Genomic DNA, 27352 nt, shown 5'->3' with positions numbered 1-27352 from the left:
GCAGGTATGAAAACAATCATTGTGCAGACAAACTCCCTGAAGATACTCAATATGAAGTCTTTGCACATCACAGTAGTCCCCACACATGTAAAAGTATGCATACTGGTGCAGATCACTATGAATGTAGCCTATATAGCAATGCCTTTGCACATAAAAGTCATCTGCTAAGACATAAAAGGATACATAGAGGAGAGAAACATCATGAATGTAACCGATGTGGTAAAGCCTTTCTACGTAACAGTCATCTCCTAATACATAAAACAACTCACACTGGAGAGAAACTTTATGAGTGTAATGAATGTGGTAAAGCCTTTGCATGTAACAGTCATCTCTTGCTACATAGAAGAACTCACAGTGGAAAGAAACCTTATGAATGTAACCAATATGGTAAAGCCTTTGCACGTAACAGTAGTCTTCTAGTACATAAAAGAACTCACACTGGAGAGAAACCTTATGAATGTAACCAATGTGGTAAAGCCTTTGCATGTAGCAGTAGACTTCTAGTACATAAAAGAACTCACACTGGAGAGAAACCTTATGAATGTAACCAATGTGGAAAAGCCTTTGCATGTAACACTGGTCTCCTAGTACATAAAAGAACTCACAGTGGAGAGAAACCTTATGAATGTAACCAATGTGGTAAAGCCTTTGCACGTAACTGTACTCTTCTAGTACATAAAAGAACTCACACTGGAGAGAAACATTATGAGTGTAATGAATGTGGTAAAGCCTTTGCATGTAACAGTCATCTCCTGCTACATAGAAGAACTCACAGTGGAGAGAAACCTTATGAATGTAACCAATGTGGTAAAGCCTTTGCATGTAACAGTAACCTTCTAGTACATAAAAGAACTCACACTGGAGAGAAACCTTATGAATGTAACCAATGTGGTAAAGCCTTTGCATCGAACAGTCATCTCCTAAGACATAAAAGAACTCACACTGGAGAGAAACCTTTTGAGTGTAATGAATGTGGTAAAGCCTTTCCATGTAACAGTCATCTCCTGCTACATAGAAGAACTAACAGTGGAGAGAAACCTTATGAATGTAACCAATGTGGTAAAGCCTTTGTAGATAACAGTGTTCTCCGAAGACATAAAAATTCATGTTGCAGAAAATCCTTATGAATATAACTGATGTCATGAAGTCTTTTCATGTAAGACTTATCTTGAACAAGAACACTTATTGGAGTGAAACCCTATGAATATAACCAATGAGTGAAAAAGTTTGTATGCCATAATAATCTCCATGTACATAGAAGAAGCACACTGGATAGAAACTTTATGAATGCAACCAATGTGATAAAGCATTTTGACATAATAGTAATCTCCTATGACATAAAGAAAGCACACTAAAGAGAAGCCTTATGAATGTAACTAAGGTGATAAAGCCATTGCATGTAACAGTAGTCTCCTAATACAAAAAAGAGCTCACACTGGAGAGAACTCTTCTGGATGTAATCAATGTGTGAAAGCCTTTGCATGTAACAGTCATCTCCTAATACATAAAAGACCTCACCCTTGAGAGAAACCTTAATAATGTAATCTATGTGGTAAAGCCTTTTCACAAAACAGTCATCTCCTAATAAAAATTTGCTCTTCACAATTATCTTCAATGTCATGAAAGAATTCATACTGGAACAAAAGACTATGAGTGTATTTACATGGTGAAGCTACTCCACATTTGTATAATCTTTGTCATCATGAAAGAATTCATACAGAGAGAAAATTTATGAATGTGTTAAAATGGGAGACCTTTGCACATATCTATATTCTACATCATCATAAAAGTTTCAAAATGGAGAGAAAAATCTGAGAATATAATGAATATGGTAAGGCTTTTGTGTTCTTCTGTCCACTGAATCGAATATAACTCAAACAGATCAATATGGATAAAATAAATATTGTTATCCAGTTTGATGAAGGACACATAATGTTGAACTGTGATGCCTACCCATCCAGTGAGCCAGAAAGTTACAGAGGTTCTGAGCTTGAAAATCATAAACATCTTTAGCGTTTTACAACTGAATTATTTCCATTAGTCATGGTTTAGGGATATGGGATTTGTTTATGTCTTTGAGGAAGTCACCTGATGCAAAATGTAGGTTTAACAGTCTAAACAATCATATCCATTTGTTCTTTTGTGGTTAGGAAAAGGCATTGTGTTTTAGTAAAGATATTCTGTGGTTTGGGTCAGTCATTATGTTAGGGGACCAGAACTCATGGTATAGAACAGTCATGTTTTGGGCAACAAAAGTTAAGTAATTAAAGCCGGTCAGCTATTGAGAACTCTACAGCTTTCCTAGGGACTATGAACTTAAACTTATGTTCACCCTATATATCAATGAATGCTGGTAACTAAAAGGAAATACTTAGAACAAATTGCTTTTGCATGTTCCCACATACAATTTGCTTTTACATGTTTTGCATATCAAAGTCATCTTCAAGTGTACAAACGATCAGATAGTAGAGAGAAACCTTATACATGTCTTCAATGTGATAATGCCTTTTCTTAATACAGTTATCTCCAAATACATAAAAGAACATACACTGCAGTGAAACCCTCTGAATAAGCAATGTGGTAAATCCTTTTCATAGGGTTTTCTTTGAAATCATGAGAAAATGTCATGCTGCAGAGAAACCCCATGAATGTAGTCAGTATGGTAAGGTTTTCTGCTTCATGCTACCATTATATAAGAGTAAAAGCCTTACTGTGTGGGGTACATCTTAAAGCCTTTGCATATCAGGGTAGTCTTTGAGAACCTAAAAGAACTCATTCTGTAGAACATCTATTAGAATAAAAGATTTGTTAAGTTTTTTGACCCACCAACTTGCATTCAATTACACTAGATTATTTTGCAGGAAAATTCTAACAATTCTAATGTCAACAATGTATGCATGCATTTGTGACATCCATCCTTATTTTGTTTCCAATTGAAATCTCATGGACTGAAGGCATATGAATTGAAACAATAAGATAATCCATTTTTATTTCACAATTCACTTCAATTACATGAAATAAATCATCCAGTTGTAAAATTTATGTGTGCGTATTAGTGCATTTTCTGTGACCAAACACAAGGTCTAAGGCAACTTCCAAATATGTTTACTTTGCCTTATGATATGAGAGAGGATATGGGATCACTTTAAATTGGGCAAAACAAGTGTCATACATGGCAGCTAAAGTAGGAAACTTGGAGCTCACGACCTCCACCTTTAGCATGAAGCAGAGAGTGGGAACTACAGAAAGTATAAAGCTGAACATTATCAAGCACACCCAAATAACATACTTTCTCCAGCAGAGATACATTTCTTAAAATTTCAAAAATGATACCACCAACTGAGAACGATTCATTTCTATGACTTCAAACCTATGTGTTTGATTTCTGTTACATGAAAGAATTCATGATGAAGAAAATATTTGTAGGTAAGCCTGTAGTTGCCTCAACACCTGAGTTCAGTAATGAATGCTTATATAAGTAAAACATTCATGAGTAAACATATATTTGTTTAAGAATTTGTTTTAAATTCCATTATGTAATAATACTTTGTCTTTGTGTGTTTATGTGCCCCTTCATTCTAGTTTCCATGAAGACCAGACCTTCTCATCTGCTCTTCTTGAGAAGAGATTGTCTTATACCAGGAATTATAGAAAGTTCTCAAAACCTAACCTAGGTCCTGGGAATGAAATTTGTCTTAACTGCAAAGCCATGTCTCTAGTACTGTAAATATGTTAAATCTTTATGGATCATTGTGATGTCAGGAAGTACAAAAGAATTCATAAAAGGAAGGAACCCTATTTATGCAAAAGAATTGATTATTTGGGACATAATAAATATATTTACTTTCAAGAAAATAAACTTTTTCGAATCTGTTTTTATCATAACCTTGCAGGAAGTAAATTATTTACCATGTTCCCTTAAATGTAATGGAGGAGATCACCAACTGATTGTGGTCTGAATTTTGAAACATTGGAGTAGGGATTGAATTTTCTGTATGTGTAGCAAATCCATTCACAGAAGTTTATTAGGTTGTTCTGATATTCCTTCTGTGGTGGTTATTCATGTTTTAATGCATTTCAACCTGGTAATAGGTATTTTTCTGTGCAATGTATAGAATGGGATCCCCATCATCTATGTGGTCCATTGCTTATTTATATCAGCCAGTGTGTGATCATAGTTTTAAAAGAAGGGTCTCTGAGAATGTGTGGTATTTTTTTTATGTTTTCACAGATTCATTTAAGATGTTTGTTTTTAGTCCTTGCTTGGATATCAATATTTAATTAATGGTTAATAGTATGTGTGTGTATATATATGTATGTATTGTTTAAAGTTCCATGCTTCTACATGTTCCCATATTTACTATATATAAACATATATTTGTTTAAGAATTTGCTTTAATTTCCATTATGTGATTACACTTTGTCTTTGTGTGTTTATGTGCCCATCATCTTCCTAGAGATTTATCTAGCTTTCTTAGAGATTTATCTAGCCTTCTTAGAGATTTATCTAAGAGGTGCTAATTAATGTAACAGCAATGAGATTTATTTCAAAACATGTTGTGTGTTTAGTGGACTATTCGTTCTTAGGCTATGGCAGATATATGAAGACTGTGTGACACTTTGTGGGGTTTATTTTAGTCATACTTATATGATCTTCAAGTTTATGTTGTCAGTTTCGCACAACACAAAGTCTTCCCACTAAGCTCATTGAGATTCATAAAACTTAGTTGAAACATTACATCAGTACAATATTGTATTTTATTCAAATTATGAATATATTGTCATCTGAGGATGGAAGAATATAAAATGATTTGAATAATAAATGCTACTTGCAAATGAAAATTATACACTCCTGTCTCATTTTGGTTCGTTTTGGTTCTTTCTTAGGAGTAAAGACTTGTTCATAAGACTTTCTCAAAACTGCAAGTGAATGTCAGAGAATTGTCTCAGTGGGTAAATTATTAGTTATTGCTAAGCCTGATGATTTGAGCTCAATCTCTGAGTAGTCCATGTCACTGCTACAGATTTTTCTAATGTTTCTATATTTGGTTGCTGTATATGCAGATTCACACACTAGCAGATACATAAATATATTTTCAGGCTAAATAAGGGCCAGTGTGGTCATTGGCCAAAAGACTCTATGTGTTCCATGTCAGGAACTTATATATGGAATGTAGATAATAAATAGCAATAATTTGTACTCTCACTAGCACGTATACACAATAACATGTATGTATACACAAACACACTCCAGCATTTTTAAATTCATTTTTATTTTTATTGATTACAGTTCATTCACTTTGTATCTCTTCTATAGACCTCTCCTCATCCCCTCCCAATCCTACCCTCTCTCCCTCTTCTCCTATGCCGCTCCCCCAATCCACTGATAGGGGAGGTACTTCTCTCCTTCCATCTGAACCTAGTCTATCAGGTCTCATCCGGACTGTCTTCATTGTCTTCCTCTGTGGACTGGTAATGCTGTTCCCCCCACAGGCAGAGGTGATCAAAGAGCCAGGCCCTGAGTTCAGGTCAGAGACAGTCTTTTTTCCCATTACTAGGGAACCCTCTTGGACACTGAACTGCAATGTGTTAAATCTGTCAGTGGTACTATATTATCTCCATTTGTGGTCCTTGTTTGGAGTATGAGTCTCCAAAGATCCCTGTGCCCAGATTTTTTCCTTCTATTTCTCTCCTTGTGGAGCTCCTGTCCCCTCCAGGTCTTTCTATCTCCCCCTTCTTTCATAAGATTACCTGTACTCTGCCCAAAGGTTGGTTATAAGTCTTAGCATATGTTTTGATACCCTGCTCGATACAGTCTTTCAGTGGCCCTCTGTGGTAGGTTCCTGTCCAGATCCCTGTTTTCTCTGTCTTCTGATTTCCATCCCGTTTGCCTTTCTGAATGAAGATTGAACATCTTACCCAGGGTCTGCCTTCTTAATTAGCTTATTTAGCTGTACAGATTTTAGTATGATTATCCTATATTATATGTCTAATATCCAGTTATAAATTATGAAATTAATAAAGCAATGCAGCCACTTATAGATGACAGAATTTTTTTTTTTGTAGAATTTGAAGACTTATTGCTGTTCATTAAAAGGAAATGGTTCTTTTGTACATCTTATTTTATCCTTTAATTCATTCATTCAAGAATAGACCACTTAAAAATCATAGCTTGGCTCAGACGTGCATCCCTCTCATCCTAAACCTAGGATTCAGTGGCAGGCTGATCTCTCTGAGACTGAGGCCAGATTGTTCAACAGAGTGTGTTCTCTGTTTTTGTTTTTTGTTTTTTTTTTTTTTTGAGACACAACTTTGTTGTGTAGCTTTGCCTGTTCTGGACTCACTTTGTAGTCCCAGGCATCCTCAAAATCACATAAATCTGTCTGCCTCTTCTTCCTTGAGTGCTGGGATTACAGGTGTGTCCCACCATGCCCAGCTCCATGGACAGTTCTAAAACAGCCATGGCTATGTAGAAATATCATGTATCAAAATGATTTCAAAATGAAAACTATATTTAAAGTTATAGATTTTTTTCCTGAGGGATAGTATACACAGGGATGCTAGAACTTTTCTGAATTTATGCTCTCTGTCCTTTGTGTAAGTGAGAAAAGTAGCATTGAAACATCCCCCTCATAGATCAGACGTCGTGATTACCAGATGGCATTGCCTCCTGTGCAGTCTAGTTTCATGGCCTCATTTACTTCATTTTCAGTTAAGAACTTGTGATCACAATTAAAAATCTAAGTGTCATTTCTGTCCATTTTAAAAATTTTACATATTTCCACATGACTTTGAGCCAAAAGTGCCTTTTTATTTCTGATTTTACAATATGATGACTTTCAGAATAGGACTTAATTTAGCATGGCTCTGAGTAGGGAACCCACATTTGAACATATCCACATGCCCTAAGTTAAATCCTGGTGCTTGCTTTGTTGAAGAAAATCATTGCTTTGGAAAGGCCTCTTGTGCTCCTCTTGACTGTGCCAGGAAAATATCTTTCTCAGGTCTTGTGTCTTGGCTGGTGTAACAAAACACCAACAACACAGGCTCTAAGCAACAATCAATAAATGGGACCTCATGAAGCTGAAAAGCTTCTGTAAAGCAAAGGACACTGTCTACAGATTGGGAAAGAATATAGGGTTCACTAACCCTATATCTGACAAAAGGGCAAATATCTAGAATATATAGAAAACTCAAGAAGTTAAACAGCAACAATTCAAGTAATCCAATAAAAAAAATGGGACACAGAGCTAAACAGAGAATTCTCAATAGACGAATGACAGAGAAACACTTAAAGAAATGCTCAATGCCCTTAGTCATCAGGGAAATGCAAATCAAAACAGTCATGAGATTTCACCTTACAGCCATCAGAATAGCTAAGATCTAATGCTCAAATAACAATACATGCTGAAGAGGATGTTGAGAAAAAGGAACCCTGCTCCACTCCTGGTAGGAATGTAAACTTGTACAATCACTTTGGAAATCAATCTGTCACTTTCTCAGACAATTAGGAATAGTGCTTTCTCAAGATTCAGCTATACCACTCCTAGGCATATATCCAAAAGTTGCTCAAGAATACAACAAAGACATTTGTCCAACCATGTTTGTAACAGCTTTATTTGTAATAGTCAGAAGTTGGAAACAACCCAGATGCCCCTCAACTGAGGAATGGATACAAAAATTTTGGTACATCTACATAATGGAATATTATTCAGCAATAAAAAAAATAAGAAAATCATGAAAATTGCAGGCAAATGATGGGGACTGGAAAAGATCATCCTGAGTGAGGTATCCCAGAAGCAGAAAGACACACATGGGATATACTCTCTCATAAGTGGATATTAGATATATAATATAGGATAAACATACTAAAATCTGTACAACTAAAGAAACTTATGAAGGAGGAGGACTCTAGCTAAGATGCTGAATCCTCATTCAGAAAGGCAAAGAGGATGGACATCAGAAGAGGGAGTAAACAGGGAATGTGATAGGAGCCTACCACAGAGGAAATCTGAAAGGCTTTACCCTTCAGGGTATCAGAGAAGATGCTGAGACTTGTAGCCAAATTTTAGGCAGAGTGCAGAGCACTTCATGAAAGAAGTAGGAAATAAGACATGGAGCAGACAGGTGCTCCACAAGGAGAGCAAGAGAACCAAAATATCTGGGCACAGGGGTCTTTTCTGAGACTGATATTCTAACCAAGGACCATTTATGGAGATAAACTAGAACCCTGCACAGATGTTGCCAATGGCAGTTCATTGTCCAACTGGGTTCCATTGTAATGGGAAGAGGGACTGTCTCTGACATGAACTGATTAGCCTGCTCTTTGATCACCTCCGCCTGAGGGGAAAGCAACCTTACCAGGCCACAGAGGAATCCAGTGAATCTATTCCTGATCAGCCCTGATAGACAATGATCAGAAGGAGGGAGAGGAGGAACTTCCCTATCGGTGGACTTGAGGAGGCACATGTGTGGAGAAGGAGGAGGGAGAATGGGATTGTGAGAGGAGGAGGGAGGGGGCATGGAGGGAAAAATGGAAAGAAAAAAAGACACAGAAGCCGGATATATAAGCTCTCATTGGTCAAATGACAAAACAATTTAAACATCAAAATGATCTGCATATCTATATCCTCCCAAAATTCCTGTATTGAAGTCCTGAGACCAAAAGTAACATAACTGGGTGAGATCTTTGGGAGGTACTCAGGTCTGGGAGGTGAAGCCCTTATAAATAGGTTCATAACCTTATTGAAGAGATCCTATAAAATCATGTGGCCATTTAAAACACTGAGTTTAAAGTGAGAACATGACTGTAGACAAGCATGGACCCAACTAGACCTCATAATTTAACTTTAGACTTTCCAGAGTTCACTACTATGAAAAGTAAAGCCTTTGTTTATAAATCATTTGTCACTTAGCTCCAGCAGACTAAAACAAACAGTAACAGTCAAGTCCACTACAGAAGACACATAAATCATGAATCCATATTGATGTAAGTGTATGGCAAATGCATTAACATTCTGATGAGCACCAAAGACACAGAATGTCAAGGTACTCATGGGGGTGCAGGGTGTTAACTGTGTAGCAGAAAAGCCTGGAAAACACTGATTACAAGTAAGCAAAGTGAAAATATGTCCCACCTGATAGGACACAATGTGTTACACTTTTGTGATACCCTTGTCCCAGTTTATGTATTGATGCATGAGAACACAGAGAGCTTATAGAGAGACTATAAAAATAACTAACCTGGGATATTAGCCATATAGTACAAGATAACCATGTTACAACCCACAGACCTAAATAAACTAAATAACATGGAGGGTAGAAGAGAGGATACTTGAATCCCACTAAGGAGGGGGCAGACATGGGAAGTGGAAGGAGAGAGGAAGTGGGTGGGAGAGGGAATGAAGAGAGAAACAGGATGGATCAGGTGGGGGAAAAGTGCAGATGGGGATGAGAGGGCTAGGAGAGAAGGGAAATTAGTGTTGCAGCATCTCTGAGATAAGATGAAGACCTGAAATTCTGGAGGTACCTGGAAAAATATGTGGTTCTCTTGTGTACCTGAGATGCCCAGCAGCAGGGATATTGAGACTGAAGTGGACCCATCTTGTAGCCAGTGGAGGGAGGGGGACACCAATCAACTCACAAAACCCTCCACCCAAATTTGTCACCTACAAGACATGCAGGAATAAAAGATGGAATAGAGATTGAGGAAATGGCCAACCAATAACTGGCACAACTTGAGACCTAACCCATGGGAAAGACTCAACTTCTGACACTGTTAATAATACTCTGTTATGTTTGTAGATAGGGGACTAGCTTAACTATCATCTGAGAGGCTTCATACAACAGATAATGGAAACAGTTACAGAGACCCACAGCCAAACAAACATTAGGCAGAATTTGGAGAGTCTTGTGAAAGAGTTAGAGGAAAGATTTAGGGAGCTGGGGGGGGGGTAGTACACCAGAAGACTTACATATCCAGCTCACCTGGGACTATGGGGCCTCATAGAGACTGAACCACCAATAAAAGAACATGCCTGGACTAGTCCTAGGACCCCTCCACATATGAAATTGATGGGCTGTTTGTCCTCAAGTGGGCCCCCTAACAACTAGATCAGGAGCTGTCTCTGACTTGGGCTCCTATCTCTGTTCCTCCCTCTGGATCCCATTTTCCTAGCAGGGCTGCCTTGTCTTGCCTCAGTCAAAGAGGAGGCACTTAATACTGATGTAACTTGATGTGACAGGGTGGGTTGGTTGGTGGCTATTTGGGGAAAATGGGTGAATGGGATGAGGGCGGGACTCAGAGAAGAGGAGGGAATGAGGTTGTGAGTGGGATGTAAAATCAACAAATAAATAAATTAATGAAAACAAAATACAATTGACCCACAGTCATCAAAAGTGACAGGATCATGAAAAAGATGATGGAACTCTTACATATTGAAAGAGACTAAAGAGATAAGGAAACAATACAACACTTAAATGTACCAACTTCCTCGACAATTATGTGAGTAATAACATAGTCAACATAGCCCAAATTAAATGCAATAATGTGTCAGTGTGAATTACCAATTTTGATAACTGCACTGTCATTATGTAAGACAAAGTTCTTGTTTGTATAAAATCGACACTAAACCATTCTGAGTGACAGGGCAAAAGGTCAGCAGCTTCCTCTCAAAATGTCCAAAGTGAAAGAGCAATTAACTGTACGTAGTTGGTACAATCTTCAAGTTTGTTATTGTTTCAAAATTGTTGTGGGAAAGCTGCACGTGGTCTTTAACTCTAGCACTTGGGAGGCAGAAGAAGGCAGATCTCTGTAGGTTCAACACTAGCCTGGTCTACATAGGGAAGCCCAGGACAACCAGGTCTCTGTAGAGAGAATTTGTTTCAAAAAAACAAACTAAATAAAATTGTTGTAAGGAGAACAATGTAACTGAAAACTGAACAAGATTAAAAACAAAGCTGATTCTCCACACTGGCAGTCTGGATAAGACTATGTAAGAGATTGAAAAATGAAATGTCATGACATTTTGGAGCAGCAAGAAGATTCTCTAAATACAGCCCACAGTCTTATTTTTTTTATTGTGTATGTGTGAGTGGGAGGAGTGTTCATGATGTAGGTAAAGGATGAATACTAGTGAGCACATGGGAAGGTCAGATGACAACTCTGTGCCTTCCACCTTTTCAGGAATTCAGGGATCAAACTCAGGTCTCCAGGCTTGCCCAGCAAGAGCCTTTATCTGCTAAGCCATCCTACCGACCTGCAAGCGATTCTCTTAAATGACCTCAATTAGGTAATAATGAGAAAAAAAATGTGAAGGGTTCCTTCTCCTAAACAATTTCTTAGGGATGAATAAACAATGAAAAAAGAGAAGAGTAGAACATTAGTACACTAGTGCTACCAACGACTAACAATCATCCAAAAACAACCTAAGCACCTCCTGAGACAAGAGGATGCTGGGCTGGTAGCTAAAATTCCTTGCAAGTGTAAAACTGGATTAAACCTGAAATAAAAGAGCTTTCCCAGCTCTACAGTAACCTTGTTTTTACATCCTGATTATCTACACATAGCAACACAAAGAAATACAAATAGGAAAATAAGCCGGCATGAACCCTTCATACTCCTGGTTGTGCAAGTCCATCAAAGTATAAACAGCAATGTATCTGCCAAACTGTTCCTTATGAAGAATTCTCTGAGGAATAAAGAGAACAATCAAATCACGTGAAAGCTAAGTGTGAGAGAGAGAGCACCTGCAGTGGCTGTCTTTACTTAAGAAGAGTCACTTTATTCTGGAATGCCTGCACATATGTCCTCAAATGATGTTCCTAGAAATGTGCATGGATTCTGTGGACTTTCCAAGTACCCTGCTTTCTTTTGAACCGAATGTCCCAGCTCCCCCACCCCACGAGCCCCAGGGCAGGCAGGAGGCAGAACTGGACTCTCTGTACTTCCTTTCCAGGAGGCCTGGGCCTGAATCACTCTTCCTCAGGATGCAGGGCGCAAAGTGTATCCCTAGGAACTCCACACAATATGCTCCCGCCCTCCCATCACTGGTGGCCAAAGGGGGCGGTCCCGGGTACCAGTAGCCAGCACAGAAGCTCTTGTCTGAACACGGGCAGGCACTCCCGACCCGCCTAGCCCGCCAGCCCCTGGCTGCAATGCTGAGGCTTAACCCTGCGACCGCCTGCCGGGTGGTCCCTCACACGTGCCCATAGCCAGCCAGGCTCCGACACCTGACCCGCTGTTCCTCCACCGTGGGAATCAACCTTCTAGCCTCCCCGCCACCCAGCCTCAAAGCCCCACCCCGCCCAGCCTACTGGAAGGCTGCAGGGCTGGAGGCGGAGCCAGGGGCGGGGAGAGGCGGAGGGGGAACCCGTGGGGAGGCAGAGCGGAGGAGGGAGGCGGAGGCAGAGCCAGGGGAGGCGGAGCCCAGGCGGCGCCCACCCCACAGCCTTACCTGGCTTCTCCTGGTCTCAGCCTACCACGATGAAGTAGTCCACTAGCGGAGTGCCTGGAAGAGGGTTCCCGTTGCTGCCCTCGCCGCCGCCGCCCACCAGGTCCGGGAGGAGCTCAGTTTTCCCTTCAGCGTCTGTAGCTATAGCAACGGCACTTACATCACTCTTGACAGTGGAGGCTCGCACTGCGCCTGCGCCGAGCCTCGCGACAGCCCCTCCCCCACCCCACCCGAGAGGGCGCAGCCTTCGGGTTCCTCCGAGGCCTCTGGGACCCTCAGCTTGGACAGTGGGCGGCTGGGCGCATTCTCACCACCAAGGCCGAGCTCTTAGATGCCCGGCCTCTGCCTCAATGCCCCCCTCCCCTATTCTTTATTTTCCTGTATCAGGGGTCTTTCCTTCTGCGTTCTCTCTCCCTTTTGCAGTGTGGGGAGAAGGGCATGGAGGATCGCGGGGTCACTGGAAAGTTTGCACTTCCCTGCTGCCTGCTTGCCACTAGGTCGCACAGCAGAGATTCTCCCGCCCTCTGCTGGAAGGTTGGAATTTGCACCTCCAAGGCTTTTTGCTGCACGTTTCCTGTTTATGTTGTGCAGAGGGAGATTTTAGAAACAAGACACCGAGCTGGCGGGGGGAGGAAAAGACTTGTGCAATCTTCAGAAGCGCCTATGGTTTCTGGGATTCCTGGGCTGGGGGCGTTCACCTTGTGCTTTCCTCTGAGTGCCCAAGAGAGTTGGGTTCCTCCTAGGGACAGGGCATCAAGGCATCCCAGGGATCCTCCTGAAATGGCCCTGTATCCTCCCCCCCAGCCCTGCCCACCTGACTTTCACTGCTTTTTTGTTTCAAGGCTCTGGTAGCTGAAGTAGGTGTTAACTTCCAAGTTGTTCTGCTGTGAAAACACAATTGAATAAATTCATCGGGCTCTTTGTCCAGTCAAGAGATTATCCTAGTCAATTGAGTTTATTTTGTATTTCTTTATTTTTATTTTTTTAATTTCCATTAGTTACAATTTATTCACTTTGTATCCCCCCATAGCTCCCTGCCCCTTCCCCTCCCAAATGCCACCCACCCTCCCCCATCTCCACCCATGTCCCTCCGCCAGTCCACTGATAGGGGTGGTTTTCCTCCCCTTCATTCTGATCCTAGTCTATCAGGTCTCATAAGGACTGGCTGCATTGTCTTCCTCTGTGGACTGGTAAAGCTGCTCCCCCCTCAGGGGAAGGTGATCAAAGAGCAGGCCAATCAGTTCATGTCAGAGAGAGTCACTGTTGTCAAAATATCCGCTATTGATGTTTTCAGATTTGGCTGGCACAACACTTGGATGAGTTTACTTTGTCACTTCTTAATGATCATGAAGTTTTAGTAGTTGAATATGTACCCAAATTAAGACTGAAGTTTTCAGAACCTGTGGTTTAGAAACTATCTTTGTGAGGACATCATTAGCTGAGGGGTTTGATCCTTACATGTTGTATATAGTAGATGCCAATGTGCTTAGTGCAACACATACACCCTCTGCCAATGACTAGCAGAATGCTAGTGACTAGAGCTGTGAACTCAGAGTCATGAGCTCAGACGCTCTGATTGACTAGTTCGCTTTTATGGGCCAGCGTTTCCCTTCCCGATTCCGTGCTGGTAATTGAACTTATGGTCTCATACATGCTAGGAAAGCCTTCTACCATTAAGCTATATTCCCAGTGACAGGGCAGACTTTTTCAGCAGGGGTCTGAGTGGCCCATTTGGGCCGGGCCATGATAGAAGAATTGAAACTGAGGGGGTCCTTTAAGTCAGGACCTCCTTTGTAAATGGTTCCTCGTCGGCCGGGGGAGTCAGCATAAGTGATGAAGAGTAGGTTGGTTTTCAAAATAATTAAAGCAAACAAAACCTCTCACCACACTTCCTGTAGACATTTTCCCCGTCATGTCCCTGGGAGCTCTTCCTCTACCTTTTCAGTAAAGAATAATCTCAATTCCTCGAGAGACAACCTGTTCCATGGCTTAACAGCAGAGTTATGAAGTCAGAGTTGGCCCCCTGTAATCTCCCACATGTTCTCTGAAGCTACCAGAAGGGGAGGGACACCACATGACTGTGTGTGATTTTTTAAAAAAATTATTCATGTGGGGTCCCCTCCCCCACCAATTTTACCTTCTTTTTGAAATTTGAGATAAGGGACTGGAGAGATGACTACACAGTTGAGAGCACTGTGTTTCTCTTCCAGAAGACCAGATTTGACTCCCAGCATTTGCTTGACAGTCCACAACCATCCATCTGTAACACCAGGTACATGGGATCCTCCTCTGGTCTCCTCCAGAAACAAACATGCATGGGGAACATGAACATGCAAAATCCACACACATAATTTTTTAAATCTTTTTATACCTGTGATAAAGTTTATATATCATCAAATTATATGTACACTCCAGTGGCATTTAATATATCTCACCGTTGGACAATGAATACATCTATCTAGTTTCAAAATATTTTCTTCTTCTTCTTCTTTAAAATCCATTAAACAGACACTACCATTTCCATCTCTAGTCCCTGCCAATAACACTTGCTTTCTGATTCTATGGGTTTACCTATTTCATATTGTAATGCCAGGTTCATGGGACCCTCAGAGACCACCAGGAGATGGTGCAATAGACGTGATGCAATAGCAAGAGAGCTTTATTCTGAGAGTGATCGAACTCAGGACCCAAGTCCCACTGACACAGCAGTAGAGAAGTGTGACCATGAGCTTTGAATGAATAGGATTTTTAAAGGGAAAGTCTGATCAGGGGGTGGGTTTCCATGGCAACAAGCAGGGGAGGACAAGTCTTGGCTTACAGAATTGAGTTTAGCAGTGAGGGGTGACCTTTTCTGAGGCACACAATCACAATGGCTACATATAATCACAATGGCTATTTTTTTTTCAAGCATATCTGAAACATCTAAATTTTCCCACCCAATTTCCAACTGATTCCCATTGATTATTGCAAGGGAGTTTGTCTCTATTTTCTATGAAGCATTTATTCTGTTACATTTCCTGGAGGCTGTTGCTAGGAGAGTTAACTTTGTTTTCTGCCAGGTGTACATTCTTTGATATTTCCTGGTACCTGAATTCAGTTTCCAGTCATGATCTTTATTTCAAAATGGAGTTATATTCAGGCTAACTTAAACTCTTCAATATAACTTGAATTAATCATGATTTGTATATTGTTTCCTAGGTTTTTGGGTTTTGCTTGTTACTTGGGTTTTTGAGACAGGGTTTCCCTATGTTGCTTTGGCTGTCCTAGAATTCTGTTTGTAGACAAGGGTGGCCTAGAACTCACAGACATCTGCCTGCCTCATGCTCCTGAGTGCTGGTATTAAAGGTGTGAGCCACCACACCATTCCCTGGCTTGTTTCCTAGTTTTATCCCTGCTGTATCATTAGTACTCCCTTCTTCTAAATCAGATCATCAGTAATGCATTCTTCCTTATTGTTGAATAACCCTCCACTGTATGTACAAACCAGGCTTTGCTTATCCACTCGTGGTTTGGGGCATTATTTCTGTCTAGCAACATGACCATGTATAGAAAGTATGTGAGTGGGGCTAAAGAGATGGCTCAGTGGTCTTAACTCTAAAGCACTGGTTGCTCTTCCAGAGGTCCTGAGTTCAATTCTCAGCACCCACATGGTGGCTCATGACCATCTGTACTGGGATCTGATGCCCTCTTCTGGCATGCAAGTATACATGCAAATAGAGCACTCACATAAAATAAATAAATCTTAAAAGAAAAAAAAATGTATCTGAGTACTAGTTTGCAATTCTCTTTATATATAATTAGGAATAGCAGTATTGGACAGTAGTGAATTACATATGGTAACGATTTTATCTACCAGCACTGAACAAGGATTCTAACTTTATTTTTAACTTTATATCTTTGTCAACACTTGTTTTCTTGGTTGTTTTTATTTTTAATATTTTGGACATCTTAGGAGGTATGGATTACTTTTCGTTTGTTTGTTTAGGGTTTTCTTGTTTTGGTTTAGTTTTTGTTTGCTTGCTTTTGAAGACACGGTTTCTCTGTGTAGCCCTGGCACTAACTCTGTAGACTAGGCTACCCTCAAACTCAAAGATCTGTCTCCTAGTACTCCTGAGTGAGTGCTGGGATTAACAGAATGCCCTACCACTGCCTGGCCCAAAAAGTATGAATTATTAACCTTTGCTCTTGCTCTTAAGACAGGGTATCACTAGAGACCTAACTAATCTGTAACCTAGTTTACTCTTGAACTCTGGACCCTCCTACCTAATTTTCACCCCCAATATTGAGGATAACAGCATTGATTTAAACCACCAGGCCTAGCTGAGTAGATACCTTACTGTCCTCCTGATTTATATTTCTTTAATGACTCATGTTGTCATTATTGAATTATTGAATCCATTATTGAATATTGAATTATTGAATCCATTATTGAATTTGACATCATGAAGATCCACTTCTATGTAAGCTCTGCATAGTTATAGCTCTTATATTTGGGTCTTTGATCCATTTTGGGTTGACATTATAATGGTAGGGTTCTCATTTTACCTTTTAAAAAAGATCTATTTTTATTTTCTGTGTGTGTGTAACTCTGTGTGTGTAAATGTGTATGTGTGTTCCTGTGATGACCAAAAGACTCTGTCAGAGCTCCCAGTGCTGGAGTTAGAGGCAATTGTGAGCTACCCAGCATGGATGCTAGGAACTGAACTTAGTTCTTTGGATGAGAATCAAATTCTCTTAAGCACTGAGCTATCTCCCCAGTCCACATTTGCTCTTTAAATGCATATTGTTTAAATTCTATTTGCAAATATTGACATTAACCCAAGGTAATCATTATTCCCCCTACTAATACTAAACTACATTCCTAACCTGCAAGTTATTTTAATTTCTTTCTTTTGATCAAAGTTGTTTCTCAAACCTAGAATTGAGCACTACCTTCCTGAGTATTTTTATTCTATTAAGGTCTTAGATGGACTAGTAGATATTTAAATTGATGCTTTGTAAATGAAGTTTTACCATGGCATAAGGTAAAGGCCTAAAGGTCCTGTGTGTTCCTATCTACACATGAACACATTAGCATCCACTGAAGCTATACTTTGATTTCTCACCCAATAACTGCCAGGCTGCTGAAACTGATAAGCCCAGACAGGGCAGGTTGGCTGAAGTCCATCTCACCCCTAAGATAACTACAATTACCTTTCACTAACAAGGGATAGAATAAAGCAAGTCCAGGTTTGTTTTGCTAAGGGCTGGGAGCCTCAAGGGAGGAAGGCTATACATGTTCCTGTGCTGACCAAAAGAAGGTGTCAGAGCTCCCATAGCTAGAGTTAGAGGCAATTGTGAGCTACCCAGCATGGATGCTAGGAACTGAACTTAGTTCAGTTAGCAATAAAGCTACACAAGAGAGACGACAGCATTTCTTGCCTTAGAAGAGAAGATGGAGATGGTTCCACCTTGTGGGGAGTATTTCTTACCCTGGTACTCCCCCAGTAGGCTGTGATGGGATAAGTGGTTTCACTGTACAGTCATTGCAAGTGCTTCCTGTGGTTTTACATATCTCAGGCTAGCCTCAAATGTGCCAAGCACACAAAGATGATGTTGAACTTCCAATCCTCCTGATTGCACCTCCTTATTGGGTTTACAGGTGTGTACCAAAGGAAAGGTTTCATGGATACAAGTGTTTACCAGATGAGCTATATTCCAAGTTCAGGCAGGCAGTCTGAGAGTTGGATTTGACTGTATGCCCTGCAGGCACAACAAAGGCCCCTTCAGATTGCTTCTCCCAACCCATAACAAAGGAGACTGATAGATTTGTTGGAAATTTTCCTGATACATCACCACAACTCAGACCACTCACTTGGGTAAGCAAGGATCTTAATGACTGCTACCCTTGATACTGGCCTTTCTCTCAGTCCCACATTTGTTATTCAGTCCTGTTGCTCCTACTTCCCACATGTCCACTTCACCCGCACATCATTGTCATCTCCCATCTTGTTAGTTTATAATAACTTCCTCACCTGTTTCCCTGTTCATTGGTTCCATGTATGTAAAAGATGGCTTTATATATGTAAAACTTATTTTTAAGATCAGGTTTTATGTATCTTAGGCTAGCCTCAAACTTGCCAAGTAAACAAAGATGACATTGAACTTCTGATCCTCCTGACTCCATCTCCTTATTGGGTTTACAGGTGTGTACCAAAGGAAAGGTTTCATGGATACAAATGTTTATCAGATGAGCTATATTCCAAGTTCTTATATAGAAAACCTAAGGACAAAAAGCAGGCTATCGACTTAAAATTAAGTCTGTTTTAAAATTAAGTCTGTAATCCAGGCACAGTGAGGCATATCTGTGAGCCCAGCACTCAGAGAGGCTGTTAGTTCAGTGCCACCCTGGTCTACAAAGCCAAGACAGCCAAGGCTACACAGAAAATCCCTGTCTTGAGAAAAAAAAAATGTTTGTGTACCAAGAACACCATTTTCAATTTGAACTATGTTTGGGGTGCAAGAAAGAGAAATTCAGAGGTTGCTGATCAATTGTGTCCTAGGCCATTGAGTCTTGACATTTATTTTGAAGTAACTGTGACTGCAGTGGCTACAATATAAATAGGTACTGTGATGCTTTGCAGGCTGCTCTTACTTAGATTGCATGTTTGGTAAACAGGCCTTGGCTACATAATTTGCAGAGTCCAGTGCAAAACATAAGTGAAGGACCCCTTGTTCAAAAGTTAATAGTGCTGTCTCAAGATCCAGCCATACCACTCCTAGGCATATACCCAAAAGAGTCTCAAGTACACAGTAAGGACATTTGCTCAAGCATGTTTGTAGCAGCCTTATTTGTAATAGCCAGAACCTGAAAACATCCCAGATGCCCCTCAGTGGAGGAATGGATGCACAAATTGTGGTATATCTACACAATGGAATATTATTCAACAATAAAAAAACAAGGAAATCATGAAATTTTCAGGTAAATGGTGGGATCTGGAAAAAATAATCCTGAGTGAGTTATCCCAGAAGCAGAAAGATGTACACAGTATATACTTACTCATAGATGCATATAATATAGGATAAACCTACTAAAATCTGTACACCTAAAGAAACTAATCAAGAGGGAGAACTCTTGCTAAAATGCCCAATTCCTATCCAGAAAGGCAAAGAGGATGGACATCAAAAGGAGAAAAAAGGAACAAGTCTGGAGCCTGACACAGAGGACCTCTGAAAGGCTCTGCCCTGCAGACTATCAATGCAGATGCTGAGACTTATGGGAAACCTTTGGGCAGAGTGCAGGGAATCTTAGGAAAGAAGTGGGAAACAGTAAGATCTGAAGAGGACACGAACTCCACAAGGAGAGCAACAGAACCAAAAAATCTGAGCGCAGGGGGTCTTTCCTGAGACTGATACTCCAACCAAGAACTATGCATGGCGATAACCTAAGATCCCTGCACAGATGTATCCCATGGCAGTTCAGTATCCAAGTGGGTTCCAATAGGAACAGAGATGGTCTCTGACATGAACTGATTGGCCTGCTCTTTAATTACCTCCCCCTGAGGGGGAAGCAGCATTACCAGGCCACAGAAGAAGACAATGTAGCCACTCCTGATGAGACCTAATTGACTAGGATCAGAAGGAAGGAAAAGAAGACCTCCCCTATCAGTGGACTTGGGGAGGGGCATGCATGCAGAGGGTGGAGAAAGGGAGGGATTGGGATGAGAGGAGGGAGGGGACCACAGGGGGAATACAAAGTGAATAAAGTGTAATTAATAAAGAATTAAAAAAAGAAGAAGAATTTCAAGAGCTTTAGCAGAACATTAGAAGGAAGGTGGGCTCCTCAGAGGGCAGATAACGAGCACCTAAACAGGGTGCATTTCCACAAAGCTGGCTGTGTTGGCGCAGTGAATTTGCATGCTGGAGTGGGGAGGGATGCAGATGGCATGGAGATCTGGTGCAAGCTCTATCCTGGGTGCTACCACCGTTTTTCCTTTCCTGCTCTTCTAGGCCATCCACCACATTCATTAATAGAGATGATACTCAGCTTTTGCTTTTTTTTTTTTAAAAAAAACTAAGATTTATTTGTTTATTCTGTATACAGTGCCAGAAGATAGCACCAGATCTCATTATAGCTGATTGGGAGCCAAAATGTGATTGCTCGGAATTGAATTCAGGACCTCTAGAACAGTGGCTAGTGTTCTTAATCTCTGAACCATCTCTCCAGCCAGGTTTTTTTTTGTGCATATGAGTGCTCTACCTGTATATACACCTGCATGCCAGAAGAGGGCATCATATCCCAGTACAGGTGGTTCTGAACCACCATGTGGTTGTTAGGAGTTGAACTCGGGGCCTCTGAAAGAACAGCCAGTCCTTTTGGAACTGACAACGGGACCTAGAGCCACTTGTACATGCTTAGCACATGATTTATCACTGAGCTACACATCCCAGCCTCAAAACAATCTCTTGTTGCTGTTGTCTTGTCATTATTTTTGAGATGATCTCAGTATATAGCCCAAGATCACAATCCTTCCACCCCAGTCACCTGAAAGCAAGGATTACAGCAGTGTACCATTACACACAACCATCAGTCTTCCTTTTGTAGATGTATTACTCCATCTGAAAGTCAAGGTTGGTACCTCCTAAGTAGGATCCTCCTGCAAGGAATTTGAGGACATCCTCCTCCTTCATCTGCAGGATATCAAGTGCTCAGGACATTGTGTAAATTTCCCCTTGAAGTTACTATAGGAATCAAGAAGAGCACCATATGGACCCGTCTCTGGGCAGCACAGAAATGTGTGTGTGTGTGTGTGTGTGTTAAATTTCTGAAATCTTACTATTAATTTTGCAGGGCAGAAAGATCTTTGAGGTAAGTGTACATCAAATCATTTCTCTCCTGTTTTCAAACCCTTGTCTTAGTTACTTCTCTATCACTGTGCTAAGATATAATGGCCAAGGCAGCTTATAGAAGAAAGTTGGTTGGGTACCTAGAGTTTCAGAGGGTAAGGCCATGACCATCATGGCAGGGACCATAGTGGCAGACAGAATGGCAGGCAGAGCACCAGAGGGAACAGTGGCTGAGAGCATTCATCCTGATTTGCAAGTATGAGGCAAAGAGCAAACTGAGAATGGTATGGGATTTTAAAATCTTAAAGCCCACCCACAGTTACACACCTCTTCAACAAGATCACACTTCCTAATTTTTTCCAAAAAAGTTCCACCAATGGGGGATCAGATTTTCAAACATATCAGCCAAACAACTACACTCCTCAATAGCTTCCTATATAGCCAGGAATTAAGTTAAAAAATTTAAATGTCCAACATGATCACAGGCACTCAGATTCTTGTGCAGTTTTGTTGTTCTTGCTGCTGTTTTGTTTCTGAGACAGTTTCATATAGTTCAGGTTGACCTTCATTCCTGACCTTCCTGATGCTCCATTTACAGGCTTGTGTCATCACACTTACTCACTTACTTTATGATCTTTTTTATTTGTTTTTTTTTTTGTTGTTGTTGTTTTGTTTCGCTTTTCAAGAAAGGCTTTCCCTGTGAAGCTTTGCCTGGACTGGACTAGCTCTGTTGACCAGGATGGCCTCGAACTCACTGAGATCCACTGTGAGCCACCACTCCCACTGACCATTTTTTGAGGGGGGTATTTTTATCTTTTTCATAGATGAGTGATAAGAGTATTTTACTTGTATATATATAAGTATACCACATGGGTGCCTTATATCCCAGGAGGTCATATGGCATCAAATTCCCTGAAACAGGAACTACAGAAGATTGTCAACCATCATTGACATGCTAGGAACTCTGCAAAAAAAAAATCAGAGAATGATTATTTTTTGTTTTAAGATTTATTGTTTATTATGTATATGATGTTCTGTCTGTATGTATACTTGAACGCCAGAAGAGGGCACCAGATTTCTTTATAGATGGTTGTGAGCCACTATGTGGTTGCTGGGAATTAAACATATGACCCCTGTAAGAGCAGCTGAGCCATCTCTCCAAACCCACAGGAGGTATTTTTCATCACTGAGTCATCTCTTCAGCCCCTCTAGCTTCCTCCTTAATCATTTATTATTATTATCATTATTATTATCATTCCTTTCCTCTTCCCTAGTATATTCCAAACAAATTCACCTTCTTTCATTTTCCCTACTGAACTAAAATGTTCTTACCTCTCAGCCTTTGAATATGTATGTTCTTTATCCCTTCTGGGGTTTTATGTCCCTCTTGCTTTCCTTTAGATTTCATAGTGGAATGTATATTGATGTATACATTTCTGTGCATGGTCTATGGGTTTGTTTATGGTGGATTACCCCACAAGACTGTAAGCTTATAGAGAAAGAATAGTGTTTGCATGAATAATGTTTGTATGTTCAGGAATTAGCACAGTATTGGGTACCTAATTCACAAACAGCAACTATCTGGAAAGGGGCAAATAAACTTTTAACAAGTAAATGCCTTTAACAAAGTCTTCATAATCTGATAGTAATACAGAATTCCCACCTAGAGGATGGGGGCATGTAGCTTTTTATTTGTTAATGCCAGCCATTGTACCAACTGTAATAAACTTCTCCTGAAGTCTTTATCTTCTGTTACTGCTGTTACCAGGACAGCCTCCTCTATGCCTGTTGCCTTCTCTGTATTGTCTTTCATTTATCCCATAACAAGTTACTTCCTTTCAACTTTAGTGAGATTTAGCATCTGGCTTTATGATATGCAAACACTATATCTGTCTGTTTTGTACAGAAGCTAGGAATATAGCTCAAAGGTAGAAGATTGCCTTCACATTTATGAGGTAAAGAAAGAGGAGGAAGAGGAGGAGGAAAAAAAGGAACAGATGCTCTGCCTTAAATACAGAGGTTAACAGTCTTCCTGTCTCTGCCTTCCAAATAAGATAGAAATTACAGGTACAGCAACAGTGCTACTTATTTGGTGTTAGTTTTTATCCTGGTCCTTCTCCTGACATTTGCTGTATACATGCTTATACATGGTTTTATGTACATGTTCATTTTCTGAGAAGAATCTATATTTTCATTAGGTTTTATGAGAGGTCAGGTCCCCAGAAAATATCCTGGGCTTTGCATCCTGCCATACTTATCACTAGGAGACCATATCCACAAAGCTGATTGTGTTCTCTCTGTACATCATTAGATGTTATGACTTCAGGATGCATCTTGAACCTTGTTTTCAAGAGCATGTGGTAAACAAGCCCTAAGCTTAACAGGCATTTTGTTCCTCATGAAAAGATTTCATCATAAAATGACCTGTCTGAAAAGATCATCTGAGATCATTATACAATGCACTCACTTACTTTCATTTTAGTCACTAACATTATTAGTACTGTTTATTGTTTTTCATTACTTGTCTAGAGACCCAAGTATGATGACCCTGGTATAATGGACTGTGGACACACTATTAACTAAGAAAATAAAACAACACATTCAAAACAAGCAAAACTTCCAAATATTGATAAGAATTAGGTCTAGATTTAGGGCCCAAAAATAATTCAGTTGAAGTGTAAGGAAGACATTGAAACACCATTATTCAGCAAGCTTTTTCATCATATATGTAAATATGATGAAAGGATGTACAAATAAACAAACACAACTTAAGAATTCCTGAACACACAAAAGGTGGAAATTCATTAAGCAGGATTTTTTTTCCTTTTAGTTTTCTTGCCAGGAAGATTTTGAACATGTTCCTTCACTCCCCCTCCATTCCCCTACTCTCTCCTCCCCTTTACTTTCTTCCCATTTTTTTCCTTCATTGCTCAGTGAACATTGCAGGTGAATGGATAAAATTCTGCAAAAGCATTACCAAAAGAACCCATGCAGCCTCACTTTTAGACCTTGAACTTAAAATACTTTCTAGCTATTTTTTTCATGCACTAGTGATTAAGTAAATCAACTCATTTTCTGGGGGGAGGGGTAGATACCCAGATATGGTGAATTACTCATCTATCCCTCTCCCCACCCTCCACCACACCCTCCACTTATATCCTTTTGTACTTTGGAGAGCACATTGACAGAAGTTCCCTGAGGAGTTTAAGTTAGCCTGTGTGACTCCATTTCAAAATAAGGCACCATCTTGAAAAGGAGATGAACTCAGGTACCAAGAAATATCACAGAAGTCCACCTGGCAGAATACAATGTTACCTCTCCAAGCAACGGCCTCCAGAAAATATGACAGAATAAATGTTTAGTAAAAAATAGAGACAATCTCCTGGGGAATTGTGATTATGTAAATGGTCACCCCTCCCCTATGGCTTCTACCCAATTCTGTAACATCAAGGCATGAACCCCCCTGCTTTCTCTCATGGAGACATGTATCCCCCTGCTCTCTGTTATGGAAACCACCTACGTAGAGTCTTTCCCTCTAAAAATCCTGCTCAGTCAGGGCTCAAGGTCTCAGTTTTCTACTGATGTGTCAGTGAGACTTGGGCCCCGAGTTCAATCACTCTTTTTTTTTATTGTTTTTTACTTTTTTATTTTATTTTATTTTTCAATGCAGTTTATTCAGGAACCTTGAACAATCCTCGGACCCTGGGGAAAGCCAGCCCACAGCTTAAATAGCCTCTGGGTAGCCAACCCAGGCATGCCACGTGGGCAATGCAGATAGGTCCACATACATGGAAGCAAGCCAGATCCCCAGCCTTAGCCAAATGTGGAATTGTTCGTGACAGAGAGCACTCACCATCGGGAAGGTGGAAGGCGGAAACCAGCTCCATCTTTAAGGCATAGCATTCCGCAGCTCTCTACAGTTCCCCCTTTTTGTTTTAGACGCATCAGGCAAGAGTAGAGGTCTGATCTCTGGTATTAGAAATAAATTGGGACTTTGTACAGATGTTCATTTAGGTGTCATCCACCCAAAGAGCATCAGACCCGTCTGATACCTTTTTCTCAGAGGCGGGACCTCTTATAATAAAGCTTTCTTGCTCTTGCATCAAGTCATCTCCTGGTAGTCTCTGAGGGTTGTGTGATCCTGGTATTACATCCCCACCCAAGCAAACCACAAATGTTCTAACAAACTTCTTATAGTTGCCAGTCTGAGACCTCGCCTAAAAAAAGAATTGGGTGGGCTGGAGAGATAGCTCAGAGGTTAAAAAACAATGACTACTCATCCAAAGGTCTTGAGTTCAATTCCCAGCAACCACATGGTGGCTCATGACCATCTATAATGAAATCTGGTGCCCTCTTCTGGCCTGCTGTCACACATGCAGGCAGAACACTGTATAAATAAAAAAATAAATCTTAAAAAAAAGAAAAATAATTGGCTTAGTTCTCAGGTGACAATTTCATAAGTGCAGTCAGGCTAATAAACCATGTGCCAAGGTGCTCAGGTGGGTATTCTCAGAACAGTGTCAGTACACAGGCACAGCCCAGGATCTCAGTGAAGCCAAGCCTTCTCCTTTTGGGTTCAGTCCACTTCCTTGTTGAAGCCACCTATGGTTCAATATAAGAAGTTTGAGGGATTGGGGGTGTAGCTCAGTTGATAAGATGTGGAGAAGAAGGATCAGAAATTCAAGGTCATCTTATAGCTGTTTAGTTTCAGGTCAGGATGGGCTACAGGGACCCTAACCAAATAATTACAATAGTAATAACCACAATACATTTTGGCTAAGAGCATATTTGGCAATCATTGTTCCAAGCCAGAGCTAACCTCTGGTCACCACCTTTCCTCAGAGAAGAAGCAAGGAGGCAAAGAGGTCCAGCCCAGCAAGATTTTCTGCACACAGACCCCTCTCCAACTGAGCCTTCCCAGCCAACCATGTAGAAATGTGTGCTCCCACTAATGACCAGAGGTGCCATGGGGAAGGAAAAGTCACCAAGAAGCACAGATGTTTGGTCACTGGCCTGCTGAGACCATCAAAAACAAACAAAACCACAAAAGAACAACACAAGAAAAGAATGTACCAGGTACAATGTGCACAAATGGAATAGAAGAAGAAAATACTAAAACTCAGAACAGTGGCCTGTCTCTCTATTGGCCATCTATCCTGTTCCATTAGTGGTGGCCTACCACCAAATCAGGATCCACCCAACTACACCAGTGTTTGGAATGGCGAGTGCATTCAGCCAGACCATAGAATGGAGCAGCAACATATCTTTTGATCTCTACCAGATCATAGGCCAAAGCAGCAGCCAATATCCACCAGACCAGAGACCATAGCAGCAGCCAAGCTCTGCCAGACCAGAGGCCAGAGAACATTTGCAGAGGTGCCAAGATTGGGGCTCCGTATACCTTATCCGTCCCATGGTGTCTCCTTGCCACTGTCACTGGAGCCTGTGGAGCATGGCTCAAGCCTCCTGAAATGGGAAAGAATCAAGTAAAGGGGATAGAAGGATTCTGTTACATATCCTCAGTCAGTCCCAATTAAAAAAAAGGCAGCTGGCAGCAACAGACAATACAGTCAACCAAAAGACACAAACAGCCACAACCCACTGCTTGTGCAACAGAAAACACAGGGCCAGACAACAAATCCCACTACTCATGCAGCAGAAAAACTGAAAGTAGGACATCAGTCAATCAGTGCTGCAGGAGCTACCTGTCTTGTCCTTATCCAAAGATTCAGAGATCACAGAAAACTGGGTTCTCTCCCACCCTTTACAGATAGGGGCACATTCATCATCTCTCCTGGTGACCTTGGGGTAGAGTCAGTAGTCTGGTGACCTTTGGGTGACTTTTTTTAGGCCTAGTCCCTGGTGACCTTTAGGGGTGTCAGGTCTGGTTCTCTCAGTTCTTAAAAATCCATTTGGACTTTGTGGGAATTGTAAATTGTATGTCATGTGTCAGAGAGCACTCCAATAGTAAACTGTGATATAGAAGAGTAGAACTGATGATGTAAAGGATTTCCTATTGCTGAGAAACTAGTGGCACCAGTTAGATTTTAGCTGAGGGAAGACTGCCTGTAAAA

At 40.7% G+C, this 27352-nt stretch overlaps 1 protein-coding gene across 1 annotated transcript; it reads left to right on the top strand.

The window, feature by feature from the left end:
* Positions 1 to 257: 257 nt before the first annotated feature.
* On the top strand, positions 258 to 12783 carry LOC132650902 (zinc finger protein 180-like; the record flags this gene model as incomplete). The annotated part of the gene is made up of 2 exons (XM_060376235.1): positions 258 to 1064; positions 12556 to 12783. Coding segments are annotated over 2 exons (1035 nt in total), but the record flags the coding sequence as incomplete, so codon positions are not given.
* Between the last annotated feature and the right edge of the window lie 14569 nt (positions 12784 to 27352).

This window comes from Meriones unguiculatus (genome assembly GCF_030254825.1).
Source record: "Meriones unguiculatus strain TT.TT164.6M chromosome 13 unlocalized genomic scaffold, Bangor_MerUng_6.1 Chr13_unordered_Scaffold_34, whole genome shotgun sequence".
In the NCBI taxonomy this organism is placed as follows: Eukaryota; Metazoa; Chordata; class Mammalia; order Rodentia; family Muridae; genus Meriones; species Meriones unguiculatus.
Note: the sequence above shows the minus strand (reverse complement) of the source record. Positions and strands in the feature narration are given on the sequence as shown.